General features: G+C 43.0%; 2 protein-coding genes and 1 long non-coding RNA gene across 4 annotated transcripts in view; 1 reads left to right on the top strand and 2 right to left on the bottom strand.

The window, feature by feature from the left end:
* LOC136363954 (uncharacterized) overlaps positions 1-27440 on the bottom strand; it is a 465017-nt gene that overhangs the window by 248997 nt on the left and 188580 nt on the right. The window lies entirely within an intron of this gene.
* DOCK1 (dedicator of cytokinesis 1) overlaps positions 1-27440 on the top strand; it is a 269993-nt gene that overhangs the window by 90243 nt on the left and 152310 nt on the right. The gene's annotated exons all lie outside the window — the stretch shown is intronic.
* On the bottom strand, positions 207-25567 carry INSYN2A (inhibitory synaptic factor 2A). Its single transcript, XM_066323419.1, has 3 exons — positions 24394-25567; positions 8908-8979; positions 207-545 (listed from the first exon to the last, which is right to left on the bottom strand). The coding sequence occupies exons 1-3, from the start codon at positions 25548-25550 to the stop codon at positions 362-364; spliced, it is 1413 nt and encodes a 470-aa protein (XP_066179516.1). The 5' UTR covers positions 25551-25567; the 3' UTR covers positions 207-361.

Raw genomic sequence — 27440 nt, 5'->3', positions numbered from 1 at the left:
CTGCCCGAAGACGACAGCCCAGACCCCCAGAAGGCTTTCACCATTCCCGCAGCAGCAGGACGCCCGCCTGCGCGTTATCGGGGCGGAGCAGGGGAGGGGAACAGTTCCACTTCCCACCTTTGTCCCGATTTCCATTCAGGTTTTACATCCCACATTGGCAAACCGCGAGTAGAAGAGGGCAGGGGCTCCCCCAGGCCCGTGGTCCGTCGGTACAAAGGCCTTTTTGGTACACAGGGTGAGGACTGGACGCTGCCCTTGGCCAGGACGCTCCTCCTTCCACCAAGATCCCGTCAGAGACGATGGAGAGAACTCCAGGTATTTGTCAAAGAAGGCCTTGAACTCCACACGTGATGGACTTGGGTTAAAGGAACCAGAGTTTCCATCTTCCATGCTTTTTTGATTCAGTTTTGGATTTTTGCTTGGGAGTAGAGGAGTAGCTCTCCTGAGAATAAGGCAAAGGTGCAACCTGAGTTTCCTCGATAGGATGAAGTTTTCTCAAAACTGGCTGTAGTTTATCTTCTTGCTGTTTGAAATCCAATTCCACGCTAGAAATGGGAAGAAGAAAACGCTGGTTAATTTTGATGATAAAAAAAAGTTTGATTAACCCAATGTCTAAGTGCTTAATTTATGGAAGTCAAATAATAAATAGTTCCGGCATCAAAATGGAAAGGGGGAATTCAAAAAGGGAGCTACTACAGAAATAAAAATAGGAATGGGATTATTCAGCTTTTCCCTGCTGTTAAGGAGGGTCTTGAGGATTATGGTGGAGGTGCTGGGAAGTGACTGAACATTAGAAATACAGCTTTTTTTTTGGTGGAGAAAAGATTTTTGAGGGCTTCCAGGCTCAATTCTCCCTTCTGGGAGCTCAGGGTGGCAGCCAGGCACCTGCATCCTTGTTCTTTGGGAAAAGCTGAGAGGTTGGCCCAAACCAAGGAGATTGTCCCAGAAATTCTGTGCCTGAGCTGTTCCTTGCCACTCTTGGACTTCACTTTTCACAGGCTTTGTAAACTGAGAAGAAAATGTCGTCTAATACCATCTGCTGGATTAGGTGGAGTTTATTTTCCTCTTAGGATATGCTCAGAGGAGGATAAGGGAATTTTGTGCTTTGGTTTTTTTAAGGGCTGATGATTCTGACTCCAAGGACTCTGGTGCAGCCTCAGAAAGGGATGCTGAAAAGGTGTGAGGCCTTTTTACATTTTTACATCTGCCTTTGCTCAATTTGGTGTTTGGTTTAAGTGTAAATCCATTTTTAGCAGAAGTTTCAGCATTTCAGAAATTTGGATAAACTTTTCAATAGCCAGGAAGAGAAATAAATTAGGTAAGAATTTAGGTAGAGTCTTTTATCCTCTTCTATGCTTTTAATGAATAGAAAGCCATTCTAAATTAAAGATAATTTTAAAAATGTCAGCTCAGTGCTGCAAGTGTAGAATGGTGAATTTTCAGGAGGCAGCTATATTGGTGCAGAAGTCCATTCCAAGCCTACTGATTAATATCCCTCCTTGTTAGTGGCAAAACAATCTTATCTTCACTGATAACGTGTTCTGTGTGCAGTGTAGCTGGCAAAAAAAATAGTTGGTTAGAGAAGTTCAGCATGAATTTAGTGGTGAGATGTGGAGATCAGCTCATTGGGAATGTCCCAGCACAGGAATTCTGTCAGAGACACAGAAAATCTTGGAATGAGGGAGGTACTTCTCCAAAGAGCTCACTAAATCTCATTTAGAGTGCAGCATTTAGCATGTATTGTATCTGGTTTATTTCTCAGTATAAAGCTATTTTTTTGAGAGGGAAAAAAAAAAAAAAAAAAAGCCTTTCAGCTCTGGCATTGCCACAGCTCATTTTTACTCCTTTCAAACATTATTCTTGCAGGGAGGCTCTTAAGAGCTGCTGGAAATTGCTGTAAAAAAAAAGAAATTGTTATAGAACTCCCTTGCTGAAGAGAGTAATTTTTAATATAATCAATTTCTATTAAAGATGGATCTCAAGAAAGAAAAAGCATCTTGGTTCTGGTCCCTCTGACAAGCCCCATGTCATTGCCTTTTGCTGCTGCAGCACAGATCAGCTTTCAGCTCTTCACATCCAAGGGAAATATTTTGCTTCTGAAGGGTGGAAAGAAGCTGAAGGAAAAAAAAAACATTTGTGTGACTTCAGCATTTAGAACTGGAAATTTTGCAGAATAATTGACTGGTGTCTATCAGCATCAATTTATCCAGCATTGTAGGTGTTTTTAATGGAATTGCTCCATCAGGCAAATTATTTGATTGCAAACTTGGGCTTTAATTTATCCCTGTTTGTGCTACAGAAATAAGACAAAAAAACTGATTTTTTAAAAACCATTTTTACATATCTTTCTCTATTATCTACAGCTGACTTTATTTTTACTCTTTATCTCAATGATATGAAACACTACTCATCGTCATCAGTGACAGATTTCCAGAAAGGTTTGGGTTGGGAAGGACCTTCAGGATCATCCAGTTCTATCCCAGGTTGCTCCAAACCCTGTCCAACCTTGCCTTGGCCACTTCCAGGGATTAAATTCAGCAAATATTCCACATTTGTAGGATTTCTTGATATTTTTGTTATCGAGCTGCTTTCCTGAGCTTGATTCTGTCACTTGTCACAGCTCTGCCAATCCTGTTTTGCTCGGTGCTATTTCTGTCCCCTCAGCATCTCCAGGTGTCCTCTCTCCAAATGACCTTTTCCCAAAATATCCTCCCTGCCTTGTGCCTCTTTTCACTTTCAAACTTGGGTTTTGTCCCTTAAGCCCTGCCCAGAATAACTCCATTAACTTAATTACCCAGGACTCTCCTGTTCTCCTGGCATTACACACAAAGAGGGGAATTATTTGCTTCAGAGGCATTTTTTCTTTAATAACAGAATCCTATTTTTCAACAGACTGACAATTCTGAACAAGCTCTATACAGAAACAAGAGATGAATCTTAAATATGATTTAATAGCAAAACCCTTGACCTGACACACGTGGTCAGGACATCCTAAAGCTTCACTTCCCTACATTCTGTTACATTTGGAGCACTGAGACAGAGTTTTTCCATGTTTAATCCCAAAATCTTCCTGCAAACAGAGGGGCTGTTTTACTCAACAGCTCCAAGCAGTGGAATTCTATTTGGGATAAATATTTCTGTGTTTTCTCCCAGAATCACTGCAGACACAAAGGTTGGAGCCAAAACTTCCCGTTGTAGGGCAGTGGCCTGTGTATCAGTGCTGCCCTTCCCAGGAAAATTGAGCCAAATAAAATCACCCAGCAGCCCTTGGATGATTTTATTTTGACAGCGACCTCACAGGGTGATTTTTTTCCCATCTCCCACCCAGCCCTGCCCTCTGGCAGTGGGAAACCATTCCCTGTGTCCTGTCCCTCCATCCCTTGTCCCAAGTCTCTTTCTGGCTCTCCTGGAGCCCCTTCAGGGGACCTGAGGCATTGATGTGATGAATTTCCTGGTTTTGGCTTTCCTGTTTTTGACAGTATCTATTAATGACTTCACTTTTTTTGCGTGCAGGCAGCAGTGAGCCATTTCTAACTGAGTTGCTGTATGAGGGATTGAAAGCAGAATTTGAGGAGTGAGAACCATTGGGATTAAACATATGGACTGTGGGAGGCTATGGAGCAACAAGCTCTGAGATATGGATGGGTTTTCTTATTTTCTAGCACAGTCACACGTTGTTGTCATGAATCATTTCAAGGTTTTAGCTGCTCATGATCTGGTGGTTACTGGAGAATTGCTGAATCAGAGAAATCTGTGTTCAGGGTGGAATTGCTGAGGGGTTTGTCAGAGAATCAGGGAATCACAGGGTGGTTTGGGTTGGAAAGGTCCTTAAAGCTTATACCATTCCAGCAGCCCCTTGGGCAGGGACACCTCCCACTGTCCCAGTGTCCAGCCTGCCCTTGGACATTCCAGGGATCCAGGGGCAGCCACAGCTGCTCTGGGAATTCCAGCCCAGCTCCTCCCCACTCTCCAGGGAACAATTCCTGCCCAAATCCCATCCAGCCCTGCCCTGTGGCAGTGGGAAGCCATTCCCTGTGTCCTGGCACTTCACACTCTTTGGAGTCTCTCTCCTCCATCTGTGTTGAAGCTCCTTGAAGTACTGCAAGAGACAGTGAGGTCACCCCAAAGCTGCTTTTTTCCAGTTTTCCCAGCCTTTCCCCACAGCAGAGCTGCTCCATCCCTCTGCTCATCCTGCTGCCTGCTCTGGCCAAATTCCAGCAGCTCCATGACCCTCCTCCAAGGCTGGAGCCTGCACAGGCTCTGGGCAGCTTTTTCCACTTTCTGCCTCCAGGGAATTCCTTTTTCCTTCCCCTCCAGCTGAGGCTGGAGGTGACACCTGAATTTCCCTTTTCCCCCCAAGTCCTGCAGCACTCAGGGCAGCTGAGCCCCCCAAATGACACCTGAATTTCCCTTTTCCCCCCAAATCCTGCAGCACTCAGGGCAGCTGAGCCTGGAGGTGACACCTGAATTTCCCTTTTCCCCCCAAATCCTGCAGCACTCAGGGCAGCTGAGCCCCCCAAATGACACCTGAATTTCCCTTTTCCCCCCAAATCCTGCAGCACTCAGGGCAGCTGAGCCCCCCAAATGACACCTGAATTTCCCTTTTCCCCCCAAGTCCTGCAGCACTCAGGGCAGCTGAGCCCCCCAAATGACACCTGAATTTTCCTTTTATCCCCAAATCCTGCAGCACTCAGGGCAGCTGAGCCCTGGGCATTGAGCAGGGGAGGTGAAGCAGGAATTCCAGAATCCCACCGAGTCTCCTCGTGGGTCCCATTAATTGGATGACACAGCATTAGCGCTTCACATCCTGGGAAAAGGGGATCCAGATAAGAATTAATCACTTGGAAATGAGCTTAAGGCACTTCCCAGCAATCTCTGCTGGATTTCCTATTGCAGCCAGAACTTCAGCCCAGCCCGGGCTCCAAAGCACTGCCAGCACTCAGGAACCTTTGAGATCCTTTTTGTTTTTTATTTTTTTTTTCCAATAAGCATCTTATAGTCCAGAGATAAGATGAGAAAATGTAAATTAATTAACGTGGGTAGGAAGTAAAAAGGTGATGAAAATTGCTATTCTCAGCATTGAACCACCTGATTTTCTTGGGATTAATAAGGGATTGATGCCTTATGCTCAGTTTTTATTGCCACATTGATTAATTTGAATAATTAATATTTAAGTATCTAACCTTGAAAAGTGAACTTCCATGTGGGCTCTGTGCTGCCTGGTTAACTTTTCTCCCCATATTTTTAACCTCATGTTCCACCTCTTGTAATGAATTCCATTTTATTGATTTTAATAATATATTTTCTGCTGGATAATTAGAGTCCACCCTGAATTAATATAAAGTAAAAACACAGCAGCATAAATCAACATTTTAAAGGAGTAAAAAGTAGCCAAATTAATGGCTGAGACAGCTTTGAGGGATTTCTTTTTCCCCACACAGAACTACAATAGTGTGGAGTGTTGATTTGTTTTCCTTCCAAGTCAGAAATTGGGAATTCAGCTCCTCAAAGTTTCCTTCCAGAAGCTGAAAATTCCCTTGTAAAAGCTGATGGAAATTCCTGACCTTCCTGCCTAAAGGGAAGTCCAGCAGGAATTCCACAAGATGCTTCTTCCCAGAAATAATTCATGCTGAAAGCCTGAGAATCATACACAAAATATTCCAGAGAAGCCCCGTTTTGTCCTGCTCAAGGATGAACATTCATGTGGGCTGGGAAATGAGACAGGAGCAGAAAGGGCAGGTCCAGGAAAAGATAATTACTGAATAAAAGAGGCTTTCAGTCCACCTGGCTTTGGGGTTTTTCAGAATTGCTGCAGTTTCTGCATTTCAATGCAATTCCGTCTTAACAGCAAGATTTTACTGCACTCTGAAAATTAAATATTTACTGCGATATACAGAGCTTTTATTTAAACACTTCAGTATTTGAATTGACTTTATCCTGGCACTTCCCCCTGATAAAACTTCTTTTCTGTCTTTAAAAATGTCCTTGGTGCATCAGCATCAGACAGAGGTTTGTGTTGTGTTTGTGGTGGAGGATTTTGGACTTCTGGGATATCATGATTATCAAAACTGCTGGATTAAATGATAAAGTGGTTGGGTTTTTTGGGGTTTTTTTACAATTTAATCATATTTTTGGCTTCTGTTTTAAATTCTGCCTGCATGTGGATACAAAGAATATTTTTTTTACTGACAGTTTTAAGGCTGTGGCTGCTCTGGGGCAGTGAGAGAAGGTGTCAGTGATTCCTGAGTCTGGAGTTCCAACATATTGCAGAAATAAATAGAGTTTTGAGAAAAATAAAATTTCCAAATGGGGGTGTCTTCCTTTTTTTTTTCCCCTCCTGATTTTCAAAGCAGCTTCAGGTTTTTCTTTTTTATACTCTTTAATATTTATAATATCAAATATAATATTAAATAATAATATTATAATCGGTTTCCTATTTATTTTTAAAAAGATGAGAAAGCAACCTGATTTTTTTTTCTTTTTTTTTTTTTTTTTTTTTTAGGATTGGGAGATATATATTTTTCTTAATATAAAGAGAAAATAATGTGAAATAGGTTTGTAATCTGAGCAAAAAGAATTAAATTTAATATGCAAAAGAACTGTATTTCCCAAAGGCTGCTCTTAGAAATTTTTTTCCCTGATACTATTGATGTTTTGGATGCTAAAAACCCTTTAAAGCACAGCAGGGAGTTTTTTGTTGCCTTTTTCGTTGCCTTCTCCGCTGGCTTTGGCTTTTCTGCTTCATTGTATCAATACTCAGAAATTCATCTTGAGGCAAGGAATTGAATCCCATGAATTTCCACCACCTCACCTGTGCTCTACCTGACACTGCAGGATGCACTTGGGGAATTTCATCATTCCTTTAAGTTGCTCTTTGAAAAGAAACATTTGGAAATGGCTGTAAATGATATATTTTTTAGTGTTACAATGTTCAAAATGGAATCAACTTCCAAAAAACCCACACAGTCAATTAAGGCAAAGTGAAGGATTTCTCTTTAATTATTGATTTATCCCATAAAGGCATTATTTATAGAGATTTAAAGTCTCTCCTGTGTTAATTGGCAAAAAGAGCTCAAGCCTAAGAACCTCCTGCTCAGACAGGTCCAGTGCCCTCCAAGAACTCAGGGATTTTGGTGCTTTGAACATTTTAATTTCTGTCCCCAAAAGCTGTTTGCCCTAAAGGGAACTCAGGTGACTCCCTGCAGCATTTTCCTTGGCAAAGGAGCATCTGGATTTAACCCCAGCCTGATTTAGGAAGTGCTGCAATTTTTCCAGATGTCTTGTGGAGGAGCAGAAACTCCTAGAGGACATCCCAGGGCTGGTTTTAGCACTCAATTCCTGGTTTATCCTGACTCTGTAATCCCAATCCCTTTTTCTCCTGCGTCCCCTGATTGCAGGTTTCTTGCCTGGAGCACGAATTCTCCTAAACTGGCACGAAGCTGAGCTGGTTTTTGCTCAAACATCCCCTGCAAACACGGCTTGAGGCAAATATCCAAAGGCATTTCAGGTGGGAATGGGGAGCTGGACCTGCCCCCTCCACCCTCTCTCAGTAAGAAAACTCCCCCAGCTGCTTTTCTGCAGGAATTCCATTTCTATTAAGTGTGAGAAAGGAAACTGGAAGTTTCCTTAACTCGAAATCCACTGTGAGTAGAAAGGGAGATTTGCAAAAATTTCTAATTGGGTTTTTTTTTCCCTAGCTAATGGAACAAGGATAATTCCCTGCTGGAACTGGGATGTGTTTTACCTCCAGGCTGCTCTGAGGCAGGAATTGCACAGGACAAGGGAGGCTTTGGGTGTTTCTGTGCTTCTAAATTTGGCTGTAAAGGAGGAGTAAAGACATTAATTGCTTCCTGGCCCTGCACAGAACCCTGTTGTGGTCACTTGTAAGGTGGAGTTTATGTCCTTTTTTTCCTGTCTTTCTGTGCAGTGAAGAGAAAATCCATAAATAAATAGCTGCAGCTCTCCTTCTGCCTAAAGCTGACTGAGCAGAGAATTAAGGAGTGAGGGGGAAATCCTACACTGGTGCCTTCAGTTGAGTTTCTCCTCACTGGAATTGTCACCTTTGTGCATTTTCCATTTGTGCTGCACTGCTTGCTTTGCTGGGACCCTGAGACACGTTTGGTTTTTGTTTTCACCTCAGCTGGGTTTTTTTGGGGCTCCAGAGAAGGAGGACAGTGAAGCTGTCAGTGTGGAACTTCATCAGCCTCATGCCCAGTGCCTGTTATTCCATCACTGGATGTGCCAAAAAAAACCCCAAAACCAAACCAGCCTGGGTAAGAATGTCAGTTTGGAAAATCAGAAAATGGTTTGGGTTGGGAGAGATTTTAAAGTTCATCTCATTCCATGGGCAGTGACTGTCCCAGGCTGCTCCAGCCTGGCCTTGGGCACTGCCAGGGATCCAGGGGCAGCCACAGCTGCTCTGGGCACCCTGTGCCAGGGAACAATTCCTGCCCCAAATCCCATTTGTTCCAGATTTTACTCTAAAACTGTCCATGGAATCTGTATCTGGTTCTCTTTGCTTTCCAGCCCCTCTCTCCAAATGACTTCCCAAGTCTAGTTGTTACTGCAATAAAAATAAATCTGAAGTAGGTGCAGAAGCGTATAAAAGTAAATTTGAAGTTGTCTTGTTGGTCAGAAAATCCTAAATACCTCCAGCAACTAAAAAAACAAAGCTCACACCTTGCAACACTTCCCATCCCACAGCTCTGCTGCCCACAATCCTCTCTTTCTGATTTACACTTCCACAGGTGATGAATTCTGTGACTTTCAATGGAGTTTATGGCTTTGTGGAGTTGAATTTCTGTGGTGGTGATTGGAGCACAGGCCACATCAAGCCAACCTGAATCAGTGACTGAGTGATGTCTTTCTCCCAGGACAGAAAGGGGAATATTGGGATTTTGAAGTTACCTGTAGATAATACATGCACTGTTCCTGCACGTGTCACAATTGGCCGTGTCCTGACCGGTGCGATAGGAAAGCCTGCAAAGACAATAACATGCAATCAGTAAAAAAACTTCCTTATTTTAACAAGTTTTGGCCTTCCATAACCATTTTCATAATAATCAGAAATTCAGGATTTTTTTTTTTTTTTTTTTTTTTTTTTTACCTTGAATATCGAATTCAAAAATCCAAACATTATGAAAATAGCATTAAAAAAAATGGCATATTCAGCTTAAATTAGGACATGAATTCTCTGGGGTGGATTCATATTTTCTCCACTTTCACTCTAAGCAAACTCTGAGCATTAAGCAATAAATCAAAACACACAATCCATTATTTCAGGAGGAGTGTACAGACTATAATAATGCAAAATAGGATCTGTTTAGGAATTTTTGTGCCTCTCAGTGGGGACTGAAGACGTGTTGTAGGGACGTTTATGGTGTTAAAAGGAAGAAAATGCCTTTGAAATGACATTTCCTGTGCTCCCTTAGCCTGCTGCTTTGTCACACTCTGGTTTGAAGTCTCTTGCATCAGTGACTTCTCATTTACCTGTGCTTGTCTCTGCCTTGGTCACTTTTAATGAAAAAGGGGTTTTTTAGGGTATGCAGGTATTTTTTATACACAGAAATTTTATTGAAATAAAGATATTTTATTAAAATAGAAGAGCTGTCTGTGAACATGAATATTCTGGCATGCAGGTGAGTTTAAAATGAAAATTGATAATTCAATATTTGTGCATCGCCACGTAGATTTTTCTTTGTGAAATCACAAATTTAGACTCCTTCAAAGTAAATTCTGGTTTGTTGCATACACACAAATGCTGGCAACGTTTCTTCAAAGTTGTTTTTAGAAGAAGTGGGGAAATAATTTGTCCAGGGAACTTTGGAGATGTGGAAAAAATAAATCCAAGTCGGGATTCCTTCAGGGAATGAGGTTCTGCCCTCAAGGCCAGTTCAGCTCATTGACCTCCAATTATTCAGGGCTGCTTTGCTTAACCAGAGGCATCTCTGCCCCTTCCCTGCCCTTGCAGGGCCAGAGCTCCTCTGCTGCCCTGACAAGGAGCAAAAATGAAAAATCCAGCCTTTGAAATAAAAAACAAAAACAAAAACAACCAAAAAAAAAAAAAAAACCAAACCCAAAAGCTTAATTTTTACCTGCCAAAATATCCAGCCTGTGCAATATCAAGTGTTAATGGGAAATTCAGCACTAGCTGTTTGATGTGCCTGTCCCCCAAGATGAAGAATCAGCGTTTCTGAGGTGCTGCAGGCTGTTTGTGTAGCTCAGGAAATGATCAGCTGGGGCTGTGTCACTTCTCTTTAGGATTTTAAGGCTTCTCAGTGGCTGGGGTGGTGGCACAGCCAGAGGCTCTGGGGCTGTGGGTGCAGCTCTTGGCACTGTGCTGCCACTAACAGAAGTTCATAACAGGGTGAATCCACTTCTTTTAAGACTTTTTTTTCCTTCTAAAAGCAAAGTGCAGTGTGGAGCTCTTGCTGTTCTTGCTGGTGGTTGTTATTTGGCCTCAGAATTGCTTTTTAATCAGAGGAACATGCTCAGATCACCAACGCTGCTGATTTTTAACATCACACAAAAGGCACATCACAGAACCATGGAATGGTTTGGGTGGGAAGGGATTTTAAATCCCACCCAGTGCCACCCCTGCCATGGCAGGGACACCTCCCACTGTCCCAGGCTGCTCCAACCCCAGTGTCCAGCCTGGCCTTGGGCATTCCAGGGATCCAGGGGCAGCCACAGCTGCTCTGGGAATTCCAGCCCAGCTCCTCCTCACCCTCCCAGGGAACAATTCCCAATTCCCAATATCCCATCTAAACCTCCTGTCATTTTCCCAACCTGGAAAATGAAATTCGAGATGAATTTAGGGTAGGGGGTCATATAAAAGTGGATTTTTATTGAAGGCTTTCGGGGGAAGTCATGGAAAAATGTCTGCAAAAGTCTGACCTGAGTGGTGAGTACATTTTTATGGGTTTTAGAAAATTAGCATAATTGATGAAAGTACTAATTAGGAGGACAGGTGATGATGCAATTTTCTCTAGGTTAAGCCCCTTCTCTGGAGTTGGGCACTCAGCTTGTACTTTGTCCATGAAATGTATTTTGAAGAGTTGTTCTCAACCTTGGCAGTTAGGAAGAGCCAACATAGAAAAGGGGCTTTGTATTTCTCGGGGCTTGGAGTTCTGGAGTTAGTTTTGGTTTTTTGTCTAGGGAAAAGTCATGGAGAATTATTGGGAAATTTATCCATTAATATAGTAGGTCACAAAGCTCCAAATACAGAGAATACTGAGGACATACAAAAAGGAAAAAAAAGGCAAAACCCAAAGTGGCATCGAAGCCACCCTCCTTCAGCTGGGCAGAGGAATTCCTACAAAGCAAAATGTCCATTTAGTTTGCTCTTCCTTATGGGAAAACCCCCAGTCCTGGTTTATATTTGCTTTATCCTCTCTAAGAAAACCAATTCCTGATTTTCATTTCCCCTCTTCAAATCTTCCAGAAGCCGACACGGAAACTGTCCCTGCTCTGAACCTGAGACTTGTAAAATGTCTTTCTCTTTTTTTTTTTTTTTTTTTTTTTTTTTTTTTTTTTTTTTTCCCCAAGCTATTGATCAGCTCCTAAAAGCTCTAACTAAAGACACAACATTTAAAATCTGCAGGTGAGTTGGGGCAGGCCTTTATTTACTGAGGACGTAAAGAACAGTCAATAGCTGCCTTCAGAGGGACGGGGCTCTGCTCTTTATAGGTAAAGCCATAAACGCTCTGTGCTGGTGCCAGCTTGGTTTGGGTTTTATTGCTTAAAGTTGTTTTCCAATTGGGACATTTTGACTCACCTTCGTAGCCCTGCAAACAGCTGGAACTGGATGATCTTAAAGGTCCCTCCCAACCCAAACCATTCTGTGATTTATTGATCTTTAAATACGCAATAATTCCAGATTTCCGTATTTTACTTGCTGCTGTAAGGGTGACTTGTTAAGCTGATGAAAAGTGGTCCTTGGATGTAGGTATTTAAAAAATGAGCTGATTTTTGGATGATGAGTTTGAAATCCCGATCTCTCAACTGCCACATTCAGCCCTGCTTGGGTTTAGCATCTTTATAATTCTCAGTCTTCACTGGTTATAGTGATATATTTGTTTTCTAGTTGAATTTAATTATTGATTAATTTTCCTCAAAGCAGTTTTTCCTTACCGAGTGTTTTTAGAGCTTTTCAGAGATGATTTTTACATATTTTCTATTATTTCCTTCTTTGAGTGATCCTATTAGAATTCCCTGAAAGCCCCAAGAACACTCCATGGTGTCCCAGTGTTTGGTTTCCATCTGGCAGTTTCAGAGCTCTTTAGCCAGGACTGAATTATGTGAGTGTTAGAACAGTATAAATTCAATTACTTCTGTTAAAATTAAACTCCTCATGAAAGAATTCCGTTGTTGACACCTCAGGGCTTTGGACTTTTTACTTTCTTGTTTTCATATAATTTTCTACACAAACACTTGCATGGAATTTGTCTCCTGCACACCAGCAAGGATTTCACTTCTGGCACAGCATTTCCATGCGGATTTTAGGCAGTGAGGTTGATTTGCACTTCAGACTTCCTGAAAAACAGAGTTTCCATCAGTTTTAACTCCTAGGAGTGATTGGAGAGCACAGTCTGGAGACCAGGAGAAGGACAGCAGAGTTCTAGGTGATGAAGTTTTCCTTGTGCCATGCAGTGTTTTGAGGAAGCTGCTTTTTTTCCTTCCTCCTAAAAATAATTTGGAGAGTATTCCAGCATAGGAGAGACCAAAAACTTTGTCCTTTGTTAGTAAGCAAGTTGTTATTTTTGGTTAAAAAAAAATTCCTTTCAAATGTCAAATCCTTCGCAAAGCAAAGTTTCCTACAGAAAATCCATCACCTTTTCAGAGAAATGAACGTTGGGTTTGGCCTGGTGTAGATCCCAGGGGTTGTTCCTGGAGTTTCACATGTTTTGGATGTGATGAGGAGGAGCCATTGCTCCAGAGCTTCACCCTTTGTACTTCAGATCCTGGATTTTCTGATTCCGTGTGCACAACTTGGGCAGGTCATGGAATCCCAGAATCCCAGACTGGTTTGGGTTGGAATTTATGGGTTAAATCCCATAAAATTCCATGGGCAGGGACACCTCCCACTATCCCAGGGTGCTCCAAGACCTGTCCAACCTGGCCTTGAAGGTCCTGGAGCCAGGATGGATGTAGGCGAGATCAGTTTCTCTGTCTGCATCTCCCCTTGGAAAGAAGATCTCATCTCCAGTTTTTCCCACATTTTTTCCATATTATTTTCAGGAGACTTTCATTTTCTCACAGGTTTGGTTGGGTTTTTTTTAAGCTTTCTGGGCACAACCTGAGCTTAACCTCAATTAACACTGCCAAGTGTTAAAATACCATAATGAAGAACAGCCATTTTGCTGACATAGACTGGCAGGAACTAAGAATAGGCTGCAGTTTTCTGAGCAGCCTGAGGGGATTACACTCTCTAAATCCCTGTGGAACACAGAATTTGTGCACCTGCTGGAGGCTTTTTTTTTTTTAAATTACCAACTTTAACATCAAAATCTTTGCATTTGAATTTTTTTTCGTTCGTATAAATTAGAGCCACCCCATTGAGCTGAGAGAGGGAAGCTTAGATCTGTGTATGCTGATTTTTTTTCGATTTTTTTTTTTTTTTTATAAAACCAAAGGAAAAACTCCTATAAAGATGTTGAAGGATAGATCTGTTAGATCTGGATGTCCTCCCTTCTCTGCTGGGAGTCAGGGAATACTTGATATTAATTGAGTCCCCTAATGACAGGATTCTCCAGAAGTGACTGTGATGATCCCGATGCTCCTCACACTTTTGATGGATTATCAGCAGCAAGGAGGATGAACAGACTTCAAGAATATATTTTTTTTTTTGGGGTTGATGTTTGTTATTTAAATATAGCGAAACAAATGATCTGAAGCAGGCAGTGGGCCTTTGAAGTGTGTTTGAAGTGACAGTTCTGGCCTTGCTCAGAGGAAATGCAGGCCCTGCTTCTCCTGAATCTTGGGATTAATTGGAGAAGTTTTATTATTTCCTAGAGCTGTTGGGACAATTTGTAACACAGCTGGACTGGGTTGGAAAGGGTCTTAAAACCCAACCCCTGCCATGGGAACACCTTCCACAGACCAGGTTGCTCCAAGCCCCATCCAACCTGGCCTAATGTTGCCCATCTTCAGAGAAAAATGCTTTAAAAATCAACAGTTGGGTGGAGAGCTTCTAAAAATCTTTGTTTCCCCCACTAAAATATTGCAGAAGTGATAATTCCAGAGCTGTGCTTCAAGAGAAAATTGGCATTATTGTTGTTATGAGCATAATCTGCCTTTTGGCACAATAAAATGACTCCACTTTGTCACAAGAGCTTTAGTTGTCCTTCTGACTTGAGTAAGTCATTTTTCAGTCATGTAAAATGCAGAAAAATCTCTTGTATATCTTTTGCATCTTATTTTAGGTTAAAATAAATCCTGCTTAGCCCTAGAGGTTTATTCTGCCCTAGGAAAGATTTACCACTTTAGTTCAATGGGAAACTCATACAAATACATTTCTATCAGCAAAATCAGGTTTTTAGTGGATGAAAACTTCTGCTTCCTTTAAGAACTTCAGATTCTGCTCCCAAACCAGGTCTGGGCAGGTCTAAACCACCTTGGGCCAGCCCTTGGCTCCTCTAAAAGTGTTCTGAAAAATCACTTTCAAAGCAGACAAATTGTTTTAACCTTTTTGCTGCTGTGTTTTCCTGGAGTTGATAATTACCAATTAGCAGTTTGCATGTAGAGATGATAAAAAGCAGGATGGATGTTGTGCTTCAAGGAATTACCTAGAGGCTCTTTTGGATGCAAACATGGGTTTGTTCCATGTGTTTCAGGGTCTGGTGTGCTTGGGTTGGTTTTAGTTTTCCTCCTAACTATTTTCCTATTTTCTGTGGTTTTGTTGTATTTTTTTCCTGTTTCCCTTTGTTTTGTTTTCCCCTAGGAGCACTTGGAGGTCACACAGGTCTAAGTGATCCCAGCTTTGTGCTCCTGAGTGGTTTCCTAACTAAGGATTAACTAAACCTTCACGAGAACAGTTTTCTTCTCTCCAGAGCTCATCCCATTCCACCCCCTGCCCTGGACAGGGACAATTTCCACAATCCCAGGCTGCTCCAAAGCCCATCCAACCTTCTTCTCTCTCCTTTTATTTCAAGGCTGATATTACTCATTTGGCTGCTGAAAAAAAAAAAAAAAACCAAAAATCCCTTTGCCATGTACAGAAACTCAATGGTGAGATTTTTCAGACTCTTTCCAAGACAGTGGTTTGTCTTTTGCTGCATCCTGACAGTTGGAAGCAGATGACTAATTTGCTTTTTGAGGTATTTGCACTGTGGGCGTACAGCACGACTCCCACAACAGCAATTCAAGTGCTTTCACCCTGTAAATACATTTTGTATTATACTCAGGTTAGTCAGGGAGTGGGTTGTTTTTGGGTTTTTTTTAAATAAATACACATTTTAATGGGACTGTTGAGTTACAAAAAACCCCAAAAAACACAGTGAGAATGAAGAGAATTAAAATTAATTTCAAATGAAATCACAAAATATTACAGAAATCAGGTGTGTACGAGGTCAAACATCTCTCCTGAATATTTGTGCCTCTGTTGCCTCATCAGAAAAATCAGAAGGCTAATTAAAATGTTAAATCCTGGGTGTTAATTCAGGGAATTTGCTGTGGTGGGACAGCAGCTGCATTGCTGGTGTGGAGTTCCTGGGCCAGGCACTTCCAGCAGCTTCTCTGGAGCACACTGCAGTAGTGAGGCTGGGATGAGCTCTGTCCTTTCCCCCTCCATCCCGAATCTCTGCTCTGCTTTCCCCCAGAGGAGGATTCAGGACTGGATTTGGGGTCGTTACCTGGATGCCTGGAGCCTCCTGAGCCAGGATCACCATCAGATCTGCACCCACCCATCCTTTCCTGCAGCTTCAAGTGTTCCTCTGACCGCTTCTGTGCTCTTACACACCCAAATCCATTTTACATTTATATTTTATATTTCATTTTTTGTGCGCAGCTTTTGGGAGCAGCTGGGGTGATGTGTGAAATGGTGGAAATCCTTGTGCCCTCACAGCTCCTGTTGCTCCCACCCTCAGCTGAGGAGTTCTACTACTAAAACAATGAAAACTACTCAAACACTTAAAACTACTACTAAAACTCCCTGGGGTTCTGCTTGGCTTGGACTTCTGAATTCCTGCTCCCAGGAATCGTTTCTCTAAAGGAGGGAAGATGGGAGAAATCAAAATCTGTGCCATTATTTCATCATTTTGCTGTGATTAAGATTTCAGTGCAAGCTCAAATACCTTTGTGCATTGTATCTCTAAGCCTGCACTGGCTTCAAATAATAACTGCAGCAGCCAGACTTGTTTGAAATTCCAAACGTTGTGCAGTAGCATAAAATTAAAAGAGGGAGGAGAATTGCTGGCCACTGATCCTGGTGTTTGTGTGGAGCCAGTGCTTGGTGTTCCAGGAGGGCCTGGATGTGGCTCTCAGGGCTCTGGGCTGGAGATGAGCAGGCACAGCTTGGACTCGATGGTCCTGGAGGTCCTCTCCCACCTCAGTGATCCTGGGATTCTGTACTTGTAGGAAGGATGGGAAAATGGATGGAGATAAAACAAAAAAAAACAACAGGAAGGATCGTGGAAGTGCTGAACTCTGCCTCTTGCAGCCTGAGCTGGTCCCAGTACTCTCTTTTCTCATTTCCTTGGATAATGGGAATTTGAGGAGAATCCACAGATCAGGAGTGGGGCAGTTGCTTGAGTTTTGTCCACAGTTTCAGTTCCCATCCCTGGAATTCCTTCATAGCTTGTGTGGATGACAGTAAAGTAAACGAATCTCTTTATTTTTCAAACAAATGACCTAACTCATGCCAGATTCAAACCATTCGAGAGAATAAATCCTTAATGCCAAAATACCTCTGCTGGCCTCTGCAATCCAGCCTCTCCTCCTGAGGAGTTACTGGAGCACACACAGCTTCTGTGGCTTTAAACTGAAAAAAGGTTGATGGAGATGGGATATTGGGAAGGAATTCTTCCCCTTGGAAGTGTCCAAGGCCAGGTTGGACATTGGGGTTTGGAGCACCCTGGCACAGTAGGAGGTGTCCCTGCCCATGGCAGGGGTGGAATAAAATGAAATTTAAGGTCCTTTCCAACCCAAACCATTTCAGGATTCTCTGATACTGGAATCAAGGGAAAAAATTCCCAGTGTTTGCCCATATGGTTGTGCCTGTCCTCTTCTGCTTGGCTCATGCAGTGAGTAATGGGGTAGAGATCATCCCCCATCATGTTTCTGCTAGGAAAAGAGATCCAGACATAGTTGGGAATGTTTGGAGGGATTTTCTGCCTCCCTTGGAATGGCAGTTTTCCTTCCTGGTTGACCTGGAGCACTGATCCCTCCATGACATGCAAAAATCGTCACAAAAATCTCACAAGAATTGTCCCAGTTTCACAGAAGTATTTCACTGTTTAACATGGAAAAAACTGGTTCCATGGCAGATAATTACTCATCCATCTTCAAAATTCCTCTGTTTTGGCAAAGCTCAAAGGCAAACCTGTAAGAGCCGTGGGACAGGGTGGACACCTCAGTTTTGCTGAGGTGTGAGTGAGACCCAGAGGTGGGATCAGGGAGGATGGACACATCCATGCCTGGGAGCTCCTCACCTCCATTTCCCTCAGGCCACAGATCCCAGGATGTGTGGCTTGGGAGGGACATGAAAGATCATCTCCTCCCAAGCCCCAGGTACCTGAATCCAGCTCAGGTCTCCCTCATCTCCCAGTTTTTCACCTTCCTAAATGTGCTACACAGGAGCTTTTTTTAAGCCTGTCCCGAATCTGGAACCTGGGATAGCTGGAGCTTCTGCAGTTTAAAAACAAAGCACCCCTGTCTTCAGACAAGTCTTTTTCCTCCTTTTTTGTCATTTTTCCTCAGTCAGGATAAGAGATAATTGTACCTTTGTGCAAGCACAGGGGCTCAGGAGGAGGTGTCAATTAGAAATCACTTGTTTCATCTCCTGGTGAAGGAACAGCAGTGAGAAATTTAACACTGTAAAGCTCATTTTGGTCCCATTTTTACAGGCTCGTGGCTCTGCGTTCTGACACTGCCAACAGCCCGACTGCAGCTATTAAAGGATTTTTCTAATTGTGAAAACTTGATAATTCCTTACCTTCAATCATCCTTTATTTTTTTTTAATCATCCTCTTTCTTTTTTTTTTTTTTTTTAAAGACTGATTTAGCAGGCAAACTCTCCTTGCAGGTGTATGATTTGGTGACATTGGGAAGCTTCTGATCTGTAATTCCTATGGATATATTTAGCAAAAACATTGTTTGCTTACACTTTTTTTTAAGTCTCTCATTAATTTCCATCAGTGTTTCCAGATTTGAATCGTGGGGATTTGCTTTTATTGGCCTTTGTTGTCCTTATAGCCAATCTGCTGGAAAAGTCTTGAACCTTAATTTCACTTTGAAGCTGCTGATCCTGGGCTGGAACAGGGAGGTGTGGTGGGAAATGACATTTCTAAAGTCCAGTGAATAGCAACCAGATAGAAATCAAATTATTTTTCTCAGTATTTTGAATACCTTTCCATTGAATTGTGCCTGTTCAGTATATGCAGATAAAAAGCTGGACTATATTAGCAAAATAAGTTCTATTTTCTGAGATTCAGAACATTCCTAATGGCATTTTTTGAGGAGAAAACAGAATATTAATACCAAATAACTCTGCTGAAAAGATTATTCTTTTTTTTTTTTTTTTTTTTTTTTTTTGAATGTTGATTCCACATCCTGGTTGTTGTTAAGTGTTCACTTTTCCCTTTTTTTTTCCTCATTTCCTTGCTGAAAGCCTCCCACCACTGTATTCCTCACAAAGGATTGATAGAAAGTGGCTCTGACAGCAGGGTTATTTAAGAGCTCTTTATCTTCAGTGTTACAGTACCCAGGTACTCTGAATTATTACACATTAATGTTCCAGGATGTCTGTGAACTGTGAGACTTTGCCCTTTTTATCCACTCTGACAATCTGATCTGAAACTTGGATTATCAGCCCCAGAATAAATGTGTCCAAGTCTAATGAAAAATCCGATCAGAAATATAAATCTCATCCTGGTTTGAAGGCTTGTGAAATCCTGTGCCCTGAGATATTCCTGGTACCTGCCTTTGGAGATCCAACTCCAGATGGGTTTTAGGGAGCTAATTCAGAAAAAAATGGAATGTGAGGTTTAAAAAAAACCCAGGAATTTGAGGTTTTAAAAATGGAATTTCAGGTTAAAAAAAATGGAATTTGAGGTTAAACAACTTGGGTGATGCTGGAATATTTACCTCCAGTGAATCTGGATATTTCAGTCATCAGCCTTGTAGCAAAAGCTTTCATTAGTTGTTTGGTTTGAGATTTTTTTTTACATAAGAGAATTTTAGATAAGAGGAGTCAAGGAAGACCCAAGGACAGGCAGCAGCTATTGGAACAACCTCCATGGGATTTTGGAAAAGAATGGAATAGTTCCAGTGGTGAGGGGTCAGTGTGTGCCTGCTCTGCTCCAGCTGTGCTTGGAGCAGCAGGAAAAGGCTGGTTCAGAGCCTGGAAAAGCAAATTTTTTACATTGAGGGCAGGTAAATGGACTTTTGGTGTCTTAGTGCTGCTCCTGCTTTGGGTTGAGTGAGCAGCTCTCAGCCATCTCTGTCCCAGGGATCACAAGAGATGCACAAAGCTCTGATTTGTGCAAAAATTTACTCCTTTTTCTTGACTAAAGAAGAGGTTTCCTGGCTGTGCCTCAGGAAGGTGGATTGTTCCATTTTCCGAGGCGTTTGGGTGTGTCTGTGGTAGGGAACGATCTGTAAATGATGCACACCTCAAAATCCAGCAGCTCCAGTGAGAGAAGAGAGGGAAGAATTTAGGAGGTGGTTTTGGGGATAACGAAATGAGCGTGACCATTTCAGAGGTGACTGAATGGATGGATGGAGAAAGGTCATGGCAGGAAATAAAGGCTCTCATCACACTCCTCTTCCCAAGCTGCCCTAAGAGTGTCCCAAACCCCAGAGTCACTCAGAACATGACACAATTTGTGCACCCCAGATGCAATTTGCTGTATTCTTTCTGCTTTTCATAGATTTATTTCTAGTGAGCTGTCTTTTGTAGTTAAGCTTGTCTGTTGTTTCCCTCCATTTCCAGGTTTTCTCTTAGAAATGATCCTGTTTTAACCTTCCCTTTGCCAGGGCTGTAATTGGAAAGAAAAAAAGACAAACCAAAACCAACAAGGGGGGAAATGGCAAACCAAGCCCTGTCCTGTCATTCCTGCAGCTCCCAAAGGCTGGGCTTTCCAAGGCTCTGCTCTTGGGAACGCTTTTAAGTTTCCTTTTCTCCAAAAAGGAGAAATAAGGAACTACAGGTTGGAGGGTGGAGGGGATGGATTGTGTTGGATGGATTGTTGTGATCATTCCTGCCGTGATTTGCTCTGGCTCCTTGGTCTGCTCTGAAGAGCTGGGCTGGCTGCTGGAAGGGAGCAGAGCAAACAACCCGGGCAATAATTGCTTTGGCTCCCTGGCTTTGATTTGCCATGGCTGTGAGCAGGAGGAGCAGTTTGGGTGACCTTGAGGACGAGTGCTGGCAGCTCTGCTCGGGCAGGGTGAGGATGCTCCCTGCTCTCCTCTTCCCTTGGGTGCAAACCTCCATCCAGACACACAACGTGGGCTTATTTTCTGCTCTAGACACGAGAAGGTGAGGCACAAAAAAATCCAAACTGCACGTTGAAAAACGTGCGATGACATTTAAATTCCGTCCATGACAATGTGTTCTCTCAAAGCCTCTTCGAAGGAGTTTGTTGAGAGCTCTTTAAATTCCTGAACCACTGCTGACTAATAGAGGAATATAAATTAGCTCTGAAACAGGTTCATTTCACTCTTGTCTAATGCGTAGCATTTGGCCTGGCAGAGTCAAAACACTGCGACTTGTTTTGGTGTGGCAAATTGAGCACTTTGTTTATTAAAACTGCTGATTTGTTGTATAATGAGGAGGGCCCAGATTACTGTTCCTTCCACGGGAAGGATTTAAAGGGCAGGTCGCTGCTGTTCTCCGGCAGCAAAGTAATTCTGATTATGTGCTCATCTTCTGGTCTGAATTTCACAGATCTTTGTTAGCCAGGTTTCAGAATGATTAACTTGCCTTTCCTTGCAGTCCTGTCAGCCTTTAGTGATGCTCCACACATTTGGCTTCCTAAATTCTCCGTCTGAACACAGGCAAGTGTGTCTGTAAAGTGAGATGGCTGATAATTTATCAGAAAAAAACAGGTTTGTGTTGTAAAGCTGCACCCTGCATCATGTAATATTCCACGGGGTTTTTTTAACTCTGAGCTGGGACTCTTAATTGAAGCTGCAGCTCGGCACTTCCTTCATGCATCACTTAAGGCATCCAGTAATGTTTGCTGGGATGTAATTTGCTTTTTTTTTTTTTTTTTTTTTTTTTTTTTTTTTTTTTTTTTTTTTTGTAGAAGCTTCCACAAAGAGAGGTAGAACAGCCATTTTGCCAAAGATGTAGTAAATAACGATGCACATGATGCAGAATTTTAATAATGCCCTTTGATATTGGAGGGGGATCACAGTTTCTGTGTTTCTCCTCCTGCTCCCGTGGCTTTCCCCTTCCCTTCAAGCAGAGTTGAGGGCTGGCTGTTGTTGTTAATTGCAGATGATGAAGCACTGACATTTTCAAAAGCACACATAGATGATAGGCACCCAAAGGATGAGACTGCTGCCTTCAGAGATGCTGCTACAATTCTGCTGCCATCGACTCATTAGGTGATGAATTGCAGTAATAGCAGTTCAGGACCTACAGCATATTAGTGAAAATGAATCCACTGAGCACCAGTCCCATGGCACTGCAACAGCACTTAAAGAACACTGATTTCCTTAAAGGCAGAAAAATCTGATTAAGAAATTCAGTTGGGGCTTTGTTTTTTGCTTTTGGTGGGTTTTTTTTTTCCTCTTTATATTTTTATTCCTTTACCAGCAGCGTGTTATTTGTATTTGTTTCTTGTAGCATGTTATTCTAAGGAATTCAATGTACATCAGAAAAGCAGGTGAGCTCCTAAATACAAAACGTCTCTTGCTGTTCTAGCAGATGGAAGATGCTACAATAAACTGTAGAGCTGTAGCAAAACTTGAATTTTTTTGATCTAAACTGACCTAAAACCAGGTTGTAACAGGAAAAAAGCCCAACATGCTGGCACTGAGGAGACACGTAATAATTTACAGAGGGTCTGTGGCAAAGATGTTGTAGGATGAATGCAGCAATTGGCAAGAATTATTCTCATAAAAGGATGGGGCAGCCTATTATTGCAGGAGTTGTGTAATTGGAGGGAGCTGGGGATAAAGACAGCCTTGGTGTTAATGATGTGCTGGTGCTTGCAGGAGAACAGAGTGTTCTCCCAGCTCTGGAGGGGAGGGATCACTGCAGAAGGTCCCGAGCACAAAGCTGTGCAGTCTCCTTCCAGATCATGCCACAAAACCAGAGGGGTGTGGAAGGCAGGGATTTGAAAATGTGCAAGTGTGCATCTCCCTTCCTCTCCTTCCCTCCCAATGTCCACAGCCTCCATGCCCAGCAGGGAGGGAGCAGGTCTGGGACATGTCTGGAGCGTGTGCAGGAGGCTCCAGGTCTAAAGCAGCGCTAATAAATAGGCTCTTCTTGGTCAAATGGAGCCTTGTAAACTCCGGTACACGAGTCTGAGTGTCTGAGAGGCTGTGAAGGTATTCTGAACCGGGATTTATGGATGATTTCACCATTTCGGGGCTAATACAGCTGTGTAAGGCTGACAGCTGCAGAGGAATTATTTGAAGATAGTCGTGGATAGTTTGGCCAAGTTCTGTTTTGTGCCAAGGGCAGGGATGCACTCCTAACGCTGGCTGCATTAACAGCTCTGCTCTGTCAAGGCAATAAAAAAAATCCGTATTTGCTGCACCTGTGGCTTTTCTGTCTTTGGGAAGGGATAAAATCTGGATATCTAATTGTAAGGAGGAAGCAGAGTGTTTATAGCAGGTGACTCTGGGGGTGATGTGGGTGTTTGTGCCCTCACGGTTCTTGACGAGTGGGTGAGTTCTGATGATGATGATGAAATAGTTTTCTGTGTTTTGTGGTTTGAAAAGCAGCTTGGCACTTCTTGCCAAAGCTCCTGCAGTTTCTCTCAGTTAAGAAAGTCAGAGGAGTTCTTCTTCTGAATAATAATTTAAAAAAAAATAGAATTATAGAATTGTTTACGTTGGAAAAGATTTTTAAGATCGTTGAAACCTGTGTGGCTTTCAGGTGGGCCAAGAAACGTCCCAGTCTGAGTATCCAGGACTTGATAAGGTCCTAGATATTGATAATTGATAAGGATATAAATAATAATATAACCAGCTGTAAAATAAACTAAAAACACAATGGCTGTGTTGACAGCAGGTTCCAGCAAAGAAGACTTTTTAATGCCAGACATTTTGAGTTTAAGAATTCACAGGATTTCTCCCTTCCTAAAGAAATTTAAAGAAAAAAAAGATGTACCTTTCTGGCTCAAACAAAAGCAGGTGCTTCACGTTGCACGAGCTGCTGGTTTCTTAATTTTAAAGTCCTGATCTCTGCTGGCAAATTGTGATTTAATTACAGAAGTATTTCAAAACACACAAACAGCACCGATACATTTTGAGGAATGTTCACTGAATAAAGATGAGGGAACTAAGGTGAGTCAGTCTGCAAAATGTTTGTGGAGGTGATCAAAGATGGGTTGAACTGTCCAGATAAAGACTGAAGGTTGTACTGAGTTACAGTCTCAGTGTTTTTAATGCCTAATGGGTTGATTTAAGTAATGAAAGTTAGGGATAAACACAATTTTATTTCTTTCTGCTTGAGTTTGTTGTGCTTAGAGCTGTGTGGAAGCTCTGAAGAAGACTTTGATATTCAAAGTTTTCATTTCATTTCCCTCCAAAAGAAATACCACGAAAAATTCAGGTGAAAGGAAACCAGACGAGATTCATATGCCATTAAGGGAATTAAATTAGGAGTTGTAATAATATCCCCTAATCTTAAAAAGGTAAGTCTCTTACAGAATTAAGGTTTTGCTGCTGCTTTTCATGCCGTGTGAGGAATTATGGCTAATGCAAGTTGCTGATGTGAAAACATCCTCACTAATCCTGTTTGGAGAGCGGCTCGTTCTGCGCTCCTTAGAAAAGGCACAAAAAGATGTATTATGGGCCCCTCGTTAAATAATTACTTAATTACACCCTGGGACTGGCAGATAGCAATCTGAATGCTGCTGGCAGGCTTCTCCTAAAGCAGCCAAACTCCGTGTGAGGAGCGCCACGTGCGCGGCGGCAGGGCCACGGCGGCATCAGCCAACTCAAGGTGGAAAACACACTTCAATCAGCTCTTACTCATTCAAAAAACCATCTACTCACCCTTCCCTGTGAGCTTCTCCCTTCTCTAGCTCCTGTATAACACCCAACAACACTTTGATGGTCTCCTGACTCGAGCTGATCAGGTTCTCCATCATCTGAAGCTGCGCTTTCAAGTCCACAACTTCGGTGTGGTGAGGCACGATTTGTTGGCATTCCTGGCTCACGGCCACGGCCGTCCGGCAGGGCTGGCTCTCCTCCACGGGCGCGACGTTGACCTGCAGGCTCTGGTCACTACATTCGGGGGCCGGGCACTGCGGCCGCGCCGCGCACGCTCGGGCATCTCCGGCCGGCGCCTGCACCCCGTTCAGCTGCACCGTCCTCTTGTCGTCCTCCTCGGGGCACGGCCCCCAGTCGCCCAGGCCGGGCAGGTCGGGCTGCGAGGCGGGCAGGTAAACCGTGGCCACTTCTGTCTTGAAGAGCCTCCCGTGGAGGGGCTGGGCGGCCTCGTCGCTCCCCAGCCGCGCCGCTGTCACCGCTCTGCCCCGGCCCGGCGGCCGCGCCGGCTCCTCCTGCCCGGGCTCGGCCAAGTTGGGCAGAGGATGAGGCTCTTTGGGAGAACTGTGCAAATCGCTGCTTTTCCAAGCCTCGGCGCCGTTGTCGTGCGCGGCGCGCTCGGAGATGTGGGAGATGAAGTCGGCCGTCTGCAGGCTGCCGGCCTTCCTGCCCCACGCCGCCGCCTCGCCCGGGCCGCTGCCCTCCCTGTCCTTCACCTCGATCAGGAACCCGTTGTTCTCGCTCGGTAACGTCTCCACGGTCGAGGCGCTTTTCAGAATATTCCCTTTCTTCCTGTCCAGAGGGAAGGTCTGGTAGCACTTCTTGAGATCAGGGGACGTCTGGACCCCCGTGCTCTTGGTGACGTTGGGGATGGACCTGCGGGCGGGCACCGTCATGTACTTGCGATAGGCCGTCTTGTAGGAGATGGCCTTGGCCTCCCTCTTGTCGGGGTCCTGCGCGGAGGAGGTGGAGAGCTGCTTGTCCCTCTGCTCGTTCTGGGCCTCGCAGATATCCTTAAACCTCACCTGGAGGGCTTTGTTCCGTTTCTTGATCTGCCGGTTGGGATCCAGCGCGTATTTCATCTCCAGCGCCAGGGAGGCCGCGGGCTCGACGTCGCTGTCCGAGGCGGTGAGTAAGCATTTGCCGGGCTCCTTACTCACCATGATGCCTGCAGCCAAAAAAGAAACAGTGCAAAAAGCCTCAAATTACAACAGAAATGTTTTTTTTTTTTTTTTTCCCATGAGGTTTTTGCAATATTTGAGTCCTGCTGAAACGGCTGCGACTCGCGACCGAGGCGTTCGATTTGGTCAAGTTGCAGCCTTTGGTGGTGTTCTAGAGATTTCTATCTTAATCAAAGACACAAATTCTCTTTTCATCTCAATCTGTTGTGAATACCTGCTCCTCAGAGAGGAGCTTTCCTGCTGCCAGAAGTTTTTCCGCAGCTCTTTTCCCAGGATAGGACCGTGGCTGTCATTCCCAGAAAGCAATTTCCTTCAGGAATACCTGCTCCCAGCAAGCCAGTCCCCTGAATCTACTTGACAGTTACCAAAAACTACAGGGAAATTGAAACCCAAGTGTCTTTGTCCAAGTGAAGAAAAGTTGAGAGCTCTGCCCACCCTTAATTCTCTTTTAATGCAAATGTTTATAGCAAGAAGTGTCAAACTGGCATTATTTTTAGAGTCTGCTTGCTTACCAAACACATTTCTGCTGTGTAATGTATTCAGCGTTCTTTGCAAGGAATTAATTGGTCGTTAGAGGTGTCATTATTTGGATTTTTATAAAAAATTTGCACATGGCTACAAGTAAATACAGATTAATTATTATTAGCAACTGGTTGGTAGTGCTGGATGTGTAAAATTTATGAATTAGTGAAGTTTTGGAGGAAGTCAGCAGTGCATCAATTAAGGTTTTGCTTCAAATGCAAAACAGCTCATCCTTTCCTAGAAGCAGTAATGTGCCTTTACGATACAGCTGTTTATCCCCAAAGATCCCAAAGCACTAAAAAACCCTCCAAAACCTGTGATGAGTCACAGAAATTACTTAATCTGCCATTGAAATATAAGCTCCTCCTCAAGGAGGAGCAGATGCCAACTGCTTCACGCAGCATCTACCCCCCCAAAAACCCCCAAACCACAGTGGTTGTGCAGATCATAGGGGATCTGGAGTAGCTGCATAATTAAGATTTCATTTCTACACCTCATTTGAAGTTGTAATTTTTTACTTTCCCGTTGTGCAGATTTCTCCCTGAGACTTGCTGAATTACCAAACTCCCACTTAATCCAAACACTCTGCATATATCTCCTGTTGAAACCCTCAGAGGGACTCGGGAGTACAATGCAAAACAAGTAAAGGGACTTTCAGGTGTACTTGAAATATGTTTTTAATTAAAATTCCTTTGTCTATTTAATAAAATACGTGAAACTCTTGAAGAGTTAAGTGCCATAATAGCATCTGTTTTAGAAAGCCAACTCAGGGGCACAAGGGAATGAATCCTTGACTAGTCTGTATTTAAAGTGAGAAAGCTTAATGGGGAAATCATTTTCAGTGGAAAACTGAGTGTTTATGATGTTTAAAAGTACAAGTGAGACTTTCCTAAAGATGCACAGAGATGTGCCTGACACAGAGTCCAGGGTTGGACTTCTGGGTCAAAAATTTCATGAAAACGTGTCACTACTTAATGTTTTTTTCATGTTTTAATTCCCTGGCCCTGGTAATTTGTGAAGAAGGAATGGAAATATTCCAGAATTCCCCTAGTTTGCCTTTTTCTGTCTGACTTGTGATGCTCAGGGAGTGGTGAGGGAGCTGCAGTCGTTGGAGAAGGGGAAGATGTTTTTCTGTGACTCTGATGTAGTGCAAAATCTGTAGAAGAAGCAAAAAGGGAAAATTCAGGACAAAGCAATCCAAATAATAGAATCTGAGATTGCCAGATCCCAGTTTTCAACTGGATATTTTATATATGCAAGCCTAGGATCTGTGACCAAGTCCCTATTTTGGGGGAAAAGAAAAAATAAAATGGAAATTTTAAGGGAGAGTCTGAAGATAAGAGTAGAGTT

This window comes from Sylvia atricapilla, chromosome 8 (assembly GCF_009819655.1).
Source record: "Sylvia atricapilla isolate bSylAtr1 chromosome 8, bSylAtr1.pri, whole genome shotgun sequence".
Taxonomy (NCBI): Eukaryota; Metazoa; Chordata; class Aves; order Passeriformes; family Sylviidae; genus Sylvia; species Sylvia atricapilla.
Note: the sequence above shows the minus strand (reverse complement) of the source record. Positions and strands in the feature narration are given on the sequence as shown.

Coding starts and splice junctions, on each gene's coding strand:
- INSYN2A (XM_066323419.1), bottom strand. CDS start 25,550: ATGGTGAGTAAGGAGCCCGGCAAATGCTTACTCACCGCCTCGGACAGC. Junction 8,980..24,393: donor GGAGAAGCTCACAGGGAAGG/GTGAGTAGATGG, acceptor TTGTCTTTGCAG/GCTTTCCTATCGCACCGGTC. Junction 546..8,907: donor AGTGCATGTATTATCTACAG/GTAACTTCAAAA, acceptor TCCCATTTCTAG/CGTGGAATTGGATTTCAAAC.